Source organism: Coregonus clupeaformis, unplaced genomic scaffold (assembly GCF_020615455.1).
Source record: "Coregonus clupeaformis isolate EN_2021a unplaced genomic scaffold, ASM2061545v1 scaf2814, whole genome shotgun sequence".
NCBI classification, from domain to species: domain Eukaryota; kingdom Metazoa; phylum Chordata; class Actinopteri; order Salmoniformes; family Salmonidae; genus Coregonus; species Coregonus clupeaformis.
The window spans coordinates 30001-40000 of NW_025536268.1; the positions used below are offsets into that span (position 1 = coordinate 30001).

Consider the following 10000-nt stretch of genomic DNA (forward strand, 5'->3'; position numbering starts at 1 on the left):
GATACAGAGAAAGAGAGATACAGAGAGAGAGATACAGAGACAGAGAGAGAGAGAGTCTTAATATATCCAATCACAGCGTTGTCCAGGAGTGTAAAGGTTGAAGAGACCTTGATTCTAGATAAGAACTTAACAAGACGCGGACGCGGCTTATAGCGGTACAACACAATTTATGGCGCTCAGACAAAATCAATAAGGAACACTAGCCACTTCATCTGGGGAGTAGGAGCTATCCAACACCATGACACACCTCTCCTTCAATATGGACACTCACCTCTCTAGATAGGGGGGGAGAGAGAGAGAGAGAGAGAGAGAGAGAGAGAGAGAGAGAGAGAGAGAGAGAGAGAGAGAGAGAGAGAGAGAGAGAGAGAGAGAGAGAGAGAGAGAGAGAGAGAGAGAGAGGAAGAGAGGAAGAGGGGGTGAGGTTTGGGGGACAAAACCTCAACAGAATAAGTGGCGGAAAACGTCAAATAAGGACAGGGTGAAGAGGAGCAGTGACTTAACAAGGAGAATGTTATTTAAATAAGGAAAGGGTGAAGAGGAGCAGTGACTTAACAAGGAGAATGTTATTTAAATAAGGACAGGGTGAACAGGAGCAGTGACTTAACAAGGAGAATGTTATTTAAATAAGGACAGGGTGAACAGGAGCAGTGACTTAACAAGGAGAATGTTATTTAAATAAGGACAGGGTGAACAGGAGCAGTGACTTAACAAGGAGAATGTTATTTAAATAAGGACAGGGTGAACAGGAGCAGTGACTTAACAAGGATAATGTTATTTAAATAAGGACAGGGTGAACAGGAGCAGTGACTTAACAAGGAGAATGTTATTTAAATAAGGACAGGGTGAACAGGAGCAGTGACTTAACAAGGATAATGTTATTTAAATAAGGACAGGGTGAACAGGAGCAGTGACTTAACAAGGAGAATGTTATTTAAATAAGGGCAGGGTGAACAGGAGCAGTGACTTAACAAGTATAATGTTATTTAAATAAGGACAGGGTGAACAGGAGCAGTGACTTAACAAGGATAATGTTATTTAAATAAGGGCAGGGTGAAGAGGAGCAGTGACTTAACATGGAGAGCGTTATTTAAATAAGGGCAGGGTGAACAGGAGCAGTGACTTAACATGGAGAGCGTTATTTAAAATGGTAAAGCGAATATAAACTGTTAAAACAGGAAAGGGAGCAATCCTTCCTTTCTAATGATAATATCATTTAGACCCTATTGCATCCAAGGTCAAGATTCTGAAAAGGATGAATTACTGTGGTCACGTCCCAAATGACACAATTTCCTATTGGCCCTGGTCAAGATCAGGCCCATATCACTAATGTCAGTTGGTTGAATGAAAATGTAAACCCACATGGCCCTGTTGGAAAGCAGTGCACTATGCAGGGGGCAGGGGGCCATTTGGCATGTAGACAATCTTTTCCTATGTTTTTGGTAGTCTGCACTGAATAGACACGAGTTCTGCTGCCCACAGAGGTCTTCTGCAGAGGTACTCATATGATATGGCTCATTCACAATTATCTGATGTTACACTATTCTCCTCCCTCACTCTCCTTCTCCTTTTCACCCCCCTCCCTCCCTCCCTCTCCCCCCTCCCTCCCTCTCCCCCCCCCTCCCTCACTATCTTTCCTTTCCATCACTCTCTTTCTCCACCCCTCCCTCACTCTCCTCCTCCCCTCCCTCACTCTCCTTCTCTTTCACCCCTCCCTCAGTCTCCTTCTCCCCTCCTCCCTTCCCCTCCCTCACTATCCTTCCTTTCCATCACTCTCCTTCTCCCCTCCCTCCCTCTCCTTCTCCCCTCCCTCCCTTCCCTCCCTCCCTCTCCTTCTCCCCTCCCTCCCCTCCCTCCTTCTCTCTCCTCCTCCTACTTTGAATATATCCTTCCATCACATACACCCCCTTCTGATTTTGTTCCACCGCTTCATCTCAAAACTTTTTCTCCTCCTCCTCTTCTTCTCTCTGAGTGTGACCTCTGTGTGTTTTATCAGCAGTCTGATTAAAGGCTAATGAGATCATCTCTATATAATAGCACAGAGTAGCCCCTGCTGCTAATACTGTCCTGTCTGTTAATATAGCACACGCCTCTTAAAAACCTCTCAATGACATTGGGCCAACAAAGAGAATGCAAACTCTTTCATCTTCTGTCCTCTTCATCTGAAGCAGCCATTCGTGCCGTTAGCTGCAGACTTTTATTTTGACTTCCTTCCTCTCGCTCTCTCCCCCTCTCCCTCTCTCTCTCTCCCTCTCTCTCTCTCTCCTCTCTCTCTCTCTCTTTTCTTTTTAATGCTGCTTTTCAAAGAGCTGTTTATGAGAGTCTCTCTCACAGCTGGATACTGGTTAAACCTGCAGCCTGATCAAAAGATGCCTTTCTAATCTGAAGAATGTGGAATGTATCATATGCAACTTGATAAAATGCAACGATTAAAGTGCCTGCCTGGCATCCTCTCCTCGTTCCGCTACCCGCTACGGAGAGAGACTGGGTCTGTTATTAGTCCTGTAACCTCATTCATTTGCTCCTTTTGAAGTTGTTATGGAAAGAAGGCATAGATGACTAAATACCTTGATAGTCCTGCAGTAACTCTGACTTCCTACATCTTGATAGTCCTGCAGTAACTCTGACTTCCTACATCTTGATAGTCCTGCAGTAACTCTGTGACTCCCTACATCTTGATAGTCCTGCAGTAACTCTGTGACTCCCTACATCTTTGATAGTCCTGCAGTAACTCTGTGACTTCCTACATCTTGATAGTCCTGCAGTAACTCTGACTTCCTACATCTTGATAGTCCTGCAGTAACTCTGTGACTCCCTACATCTTGATAGTCCTGCAGTAACTCTGTGACTCCCTACATATTGATAGTCCTGCAGTAACTCTGACTTCCTACATCTTGATAGTCCTGCAGTAACTCTGTGACTTCCTACATCTTGATAGTCCTGCAGTAACTCTGTGACTCCCTACATCTTGATAGTCCTGCAGTAACTCTGTGACGTCCTACATATTGATAGTCCTGCAGTAACTCTGTGACTTCCTACATCTTGATAGTCCTGCAGTAACTCTGTGACGTCCTACATATTGATAGTCCTGCAGTAACTCTGACTTCCTACATCTTGATAGTCCTGCAGTAACTCTGTGACTTCCTACATATTGATAGTCCTGCAGTAACTCTGACTTCCTATATCTTGATAGTCCTGCAGTAACTCTGTGACTTCCTACATCGTGATAGTCCTGCAGTAACTTTGTGACTTACTACATCTTGATAGTCCTGTAGTAACTCTGTGACTTACTACATCTTGATAGTCCTGCAGTAACTCTGTGACGTCCTACATATTGATAGTCCTGCAGTAACTCTGACTTCCTACATCTTGATAGTCCTGCAGTAACTCTGTGACTTCCTACATATTGATAGTCCTGCAGTAACTCTGACTTCCTACATATTGATAGTCCTGCAGTAACTCTGTGACTTCCTACATCTTGATAGTCCTGCAGTAACTCTGTGACTTAATACATCTTGATAGTCCTGCAGTAACTCTGTGACTTCCTACATCTTGATAGTCCTGCAGTAACTCTGACTTCCTACATATTGATAGTCCTGCAGTAACTCTGTGACTCCCTACATCTTGATAGTCCTGCAGTAACTCTGTGACTTCCTACATCTTGATAGTCCTGCAGTAACTCTGTGACTCCCTACATATTGATAGTCCTGCAGTAACTCTGTGACTCCCTACATCTTGATAGTCCTGCAGTAACTCTGTGACTTCCTACATCTTGATAGTCCTGCAGTAACTCTGTGACTCCCTACATCTTTGATAGTCCTGCAGTAACTCTGTGACTTCCTACATCTTGATAGTCCTGCAGTAACTCTGACTTCCTACATCTATAGTCCTGCAGTAACTCTGTGACTTCCTACATCTTGATAGTCCTGCAGTAACTCTGTGACTCCCTACATCTTGATAGTCCTGCAGTAACTCTGTGACTTCCTACATCTTGATAGTCCTGCAGTAACTCTGTGACTTCCTACATCTTGATAGTCCTGCAGTAACTCTGTGACTTCCTACATATTGATAGTCCTGCAGTAACTCTGACTTCCTACATCTTGATAGTCCTGCAGTAACTCTGACTTCCTACATATTGATAGTCCTGCAGTAACTCTGACTTCCTACATATTGATAGTCCTGCAGTAACTCTGTGACTTCCTACATCTTGATAGTCCTGCAGTAACTCTGTGACTTCCTACATCTTGATAGTCCTGCAGTAACTCTGTGACTTCCTACATCTTGATAGTCCTGCAGTAACTCTGACTCCCTACATCTTGATAGTCCTGCAGTAACTCTGTGACTCCCTACATCTTGATAGTCCTGCAGTAACTCTGTGACTCCCTACATCTTGATAGTCCTGCAGTAACTCTGTGACTTCCTACATCTTGATAGTCCTGCAGTAACTCTGTGACTCCCTACATCTTGATAGTCCTGCAGTAACTCTGTGACTTCCTACATCTTGATAGTCCTGCAGTAACTCTGTGACTCCCTACATCTTGATAGTCCTGCAGTAACTCTGTGACTCCCTACATCTTGATAGTCCTGCAGTAACTCTGTGACTCCCTACATCTTGATAGTCCTGCAGTAACTCTGTGACTCCCTACATCTTGATAGTCCTGCAGTAACTCTGTGACTCCCTACATCTTGATAGTCCTGCAGTAACTCTGTGACTCCCTACATCTTGATAGTCCTGCAGTAACTCTGTGACTCCCTACATCTTGATAGTCCTGCAGTAACTCTGTGACTTACTACATCTTGATAGTCCTGTAGTAACTCTGTGACTTCCTACATCTTGATAGTCCTGCAGTAACTCTGTGACTCCCTACATCTTGATAGTCCTGCAGTAACTCTGTGACTTCCTACATCTTGATAGTCCTGCAGTAACTCTGTGACTCCCTACATATTGATAGTCCTGCAGTAACTATGTGACTCCCTACATCTTGATAGTCCTGCAGTAACTCTGTGACTTCCTACATCTTGATAGTCCTGCAGTAACTCTGTGACTCCCTACATCTTGATAGTCCTGCAGTAACTCTGTGACTCCCTACATCTTGATAGTCCTGCAGTAACTCTGTGACTCCCTACATCTTGATAGTCCTGCAGTAACTCTGACTTCCTACATCTTGATAGTCCTGCAGTAACTCTGTGACTCCCTACATCTTGATAGTCCTGCAGTAACTCTGTGACTCCCTACATCTTGATAGTCCTGCAGTAACTCTGTGACGTCCTACATCTTGATAGTCCTGCAGTAACTCTGACTTCCTACATCTTGATAGTCCTGCAGTAACTCTGACTTCCTACATATTGATAGTCCTGCAGTAACTCTGACTTCCTACATATTGATAGTCCTGCAGTAACTCTGTGACTTCCTACATCTTGATAGTCCTGCAGTAACTCTGTGACTCCCTACATCTTGATAGTCCTGCAGTAACTCTGTGACTTCCTACATCTTGATAGTCCTGCAGTAACTCTGTGACTCCCTACATCTTGATAGTCCTGCAGTAACTCTGTGACTTCCTACATCTTGATAGTCCTGCAGTAACTCTGTGACTCCTACATCTTGATAGTCCTGCAGTAACTCTGTGACTTCCTACATCTTGATAGTCCTGCAGTAACTCTGTGACTCCCTACATCTTGATAGTCCTGCAGTAACTCTGTGACTTCCTACATATTGATAGTCCTGCAGTAACTCTGTGACTCCCTACATCTTGATAGTCCTGCAGTAACTCTGTGACTTCCTCCATCTTGATAGTCCTGCAGTAACTCTGTGACTCCCTACATCTTGATAGTCCTGCAGTAACTCTGTGACTCCCTACATCTTGATAGTCCTGCAGTAACTCTGTGACTTCCTTAATATTGATAGTCCTGCAGTAACTCTGTGACTCCCTACATCTTGATAGTCCTGCAGTAACTCTGTGACTTCCTACATCTTGATAGTCCTGCAGTAACTCTGTGACTCCCTACATCTTGATAGTCCTGCAGTAACTCTGTGACTTCCTACATCTTGATAGTCCTGCAGTAACTCTGTGACTCCCTACATCTTGATAGTCCTGCAGTAACTCTGTGACTCCCTCCATCTTGATAGTCCTGCAGTAACTCTGTGACTCCCTACATCTTGATAGTCCTGCAGTAACTCTGTGACTCCCTACATCTTGATAGTCCTGCAGTAACTCTGTGACTTCCTACATCTTGATAGTCCTGCAGTAACTCTGTGACTCCCTACATCTTGATAGTCCTGCAGTAACTCTGTGACTCCCTCCATCTTGATAGTCCTGCAGTAACTCTGTGACTCCCTACATCCATCTCCTCTTCCTACTGTACAGGGGAGAGAGGGGGGGGGACACGCTCCATATGACATCACCTATTAAAAGGGTTAGTACAAATTCTCTCTGAATCACCTCTAATAATGCATTCATGAAGTGCATAAGTGCTTTGAAGAAAGATAACTCTCTCTCTCTCTGGTTCAAAGAAAGCTTTAGCAATGTAATGTTATAGAAGATGACTCTCTCTCTCTCTCTGGTTCAAAGAAAGCTTTATCAATGTAATGTTATAGAAGATGACTCTCTCTCTCTCTCTGGTTCAAAGAAAGCTTTAGCAATGTAATGTTATAGAAGATTACTCTCTCTCTCTCTCTGGTTCAAAGAAACCTTTATCAATGTAATGTAATAGAATATTTCACTCTCAAAGGAGGAAGAGTAGGAAGAGAAGGAGGAAGAGGAGGAAGAGGAGGAGGAAGAGGGGGAAGAGAAGGAGGAAGAGAATGAGGAAGAGAAGAGGAGGAAGAGAAAAGGAGGAAGAGGAGGAAGAGTACAAGGAGGAGGAACAGGAAGAGGAGGAACAGGAAGAGGAGGAAGAGGACAAGGAGGAGGAAGGAGGAGGAGGAAGAGAAGGAGTAGGAGGAAGAGAAGAAGAGAAGGAAGAGGAGGAGGAAGAGGACAAGGAGGAGGAAGAGGAAAGGACAAGGAGGAGGAAAGGACAAGGAGGAGGAAGAGGAAGAGGACAAGGAGGAGGAAGAGGAAGAGGACAAGGAGGAGGAAGAGGAAGAGGACAAGGAGGAGGAAGAGGAAGAGGAGGAGGAAGAGGAAGAGGACAAGGAGGAGGAAGATGTAGGTCTGTATGGATTGAGGTGGAGAGATCTTACCGGACAAAGTAGTCGTTCCGGATGAGCATAAGGTGTTGTAGGATGGAGAGGAAGTATATCTCCGCCCCGCTGTCCTTCACCATACTCTGTACCACGTTGAACACATCTCCCACATCAGTAGAGAAAGGGTTAAGGACTCATACCTTCATATCATTAATAACACATTATAATATAGCAAAAAGGGATGAATTCAGGGAATTCATTACATTAATTATATTGAAAACAGGAGGATAAATATATATGGTATTGTAGAGATTATAGAGATATGGTATTGTGGAGATTATAGATATATGGTATTGTAGAGACTATAGAGATATGGTATTGTAGAGATTATAGATATATGGTATTGTAGAGACTATAGATATATAGTATTGTGGAGACTATAGATATATGGTATTGTAGAGACTATAGATATATGGTATTGTAGAGACTATAGATATATGATATTGTAGAGACTATAGATATATGGTATTGTAGAGACTATAGATATATGGTATTGTAGAGACTATAGATATATGGTATTGTAGAGACTATAGATATATGATATTGTAGAGACTATAGATATATGGTATTGTAGAGACTATAGATATATGGTATTGTAGAGACTATAGATATATGGTATTGTAGAGACTATAGATATATGGTATTGTAGAGATTATAGAGATATGGTATTGTAGAGACTATAGATATATGGTATTGTAGAGACTATAGATATATGGTATTGTAGAGACTATAGATATATGGTATTGTAGAGATTATAGAGATATGGTATTGTAGAGATTATAGATATATGGTATTGTAGAGACTATAGATATATGGTATTGTAGAGACTATAGATATATGGTATTGTAGAGACTATAGATATATGGTATTGTAGAGACTATAGATATATGGTATTGTAGAGACTATAGATATATGGTATTGTAGAGACTATAGATATATGGTATTGTAGAGGCTATAGATATATGGTATTGTAGAGATATGGTATTGTAGAGACTATAGATATATGGTATTGTAGAGACTATAGATATATGGTATTGTAGAGACTATAGATATATGGTATTGTAGAGATTATAGATATATGGTATTGTAGAGACTATAGATATATGGTATTGTAGAGACTATAGATATATGGTATTGTAGAGATTATAGATATATGGTATTGTAGAGACTATAGATATATGGTATTGTAGAGATTATAGAGATATGGTATTGTAGAGACTATAGATATATGGTATTGTAGAGACTATAGATATATGGTATTGTAGAGACTATAGATATATGGTATTGTAGAGACTATAGATATATGGTATTGTAGAGACTATAGATTTATGGTATTGTAGAGACTATAGATATATGATATTGTAGAGACTATAGATATATGGTATTGTAGAGACTATAGATATATGATATTGTAGAGACTATAGATATATGGTATTGTAGAGACTATAGATATATGGTATTGTAGAGACTATAGATATATGGTATTGTAGAGACTATAGATATATGGTATTGTAGAGACTATAGATATATGATATTGTAGAGACTATAGATATATGGTATTGTAGAGACTATAGATATATGGTATTGTAGAGACTATAGATATATGGTATTGTAGAGACTATAGATATATGGTATTGTAGAGATTATAGAGATATGGTATTGTAGAGATTATAGATATATGGTATTGTAGAGACTATAGATATATGGTATTGTAGAGATTATAGATATATGGTATTGTAGAGACTATAGATATATGGTATTGTAGAGACTATAGATATATGGTATTGTAGAGACTATAGATATATGGTATTGTAGAGACTATAGATATATGGTATTGTAGAGACTATAGATATGGTATTGTAGAGATTATAGATATATGGTATTGTAGAGATTATAGATATATGGTATTGTAGAGATTATAGATATATGGTATTGTAGAGACTATAGATATATGGTATTGTAGAGATTATAGATATATGGTATTGTAGAGACTATAGATATATGGTATTGTAGAGATTATAGAGATATGGTATTGTAGAGATTATAGATATATGGTATTGTAGAGACTATAGATATATGGTATTGTAGAGACTATAGATATATGGTATTGTAGAGATTATAGATATATGGTATTGTAGAGACTATAGATATATGGTATTGTAGAGACTATAGATATATGGTATTGTAGACTATAGAGATATGGTATTGTAGAGATTATAGAGATATGGTATTGTAGAGATTATAGATATATGGTATTGTAGAGATATGGTATTGTAGAGATTATAGATATATGGTATTGTAGAGACTATAGATATATGGTATTGTAGAGATTATAGATATATGGTATTGTAGAGACTATAGATATATGGTATTGTAGAGATTATAGAGATATGGTATTGTAGAGATTATAGATATATGGTATTGTAGAGATTATAGATATATGGTATTGTAGAGACTATAGATATATGGTATTGTAGAGATTATAGAGATATGGTATTGTAGAGATTATAGATATATGGTATTGTAGAGACTATAGATATATGGTATTGTAGAGACTATAGATATATGGTATTGTAGAGACTATAGATATATGGTATTGTAGAGATTATAGATATATGGTATTGTAGAGACTATAGATATATGGTATTGTAGAGACTATAGATATATGGTATTGTAGACTATAGAGATATGGTATTGTAGAGATTATAGATATATGGTATTGTAGAGACTATAGAGATATGGTATTGTAGAGACTATAGATATATGGTATTGTAGAGATTATAGATATATGGTATTGTAGAGATTATAGATATATGG

General features: G+C 39.8%; 1 protein-coding gene across 1 annotated transcript in view; it reads right to left on the reverse strand.

The window, feature by feature from the left end:
- The window catches only part of LOC121560486 (protein diaphanous homolog 3), a gene marked incomplete at both ends in the record, with an annotated part of 53346 nt that overhangs the window by 22829 nt on the left and 20517 nt on the right, over positions 1 to 10000 (reverse strand). Inside the window, 1 exon segment of the mRNA XM_045219836.1 lies at positions 7181 to 7297. Coding sequence (XP_045075771.1) covers positions 7181 to 7297 — 117 coding nt within the window.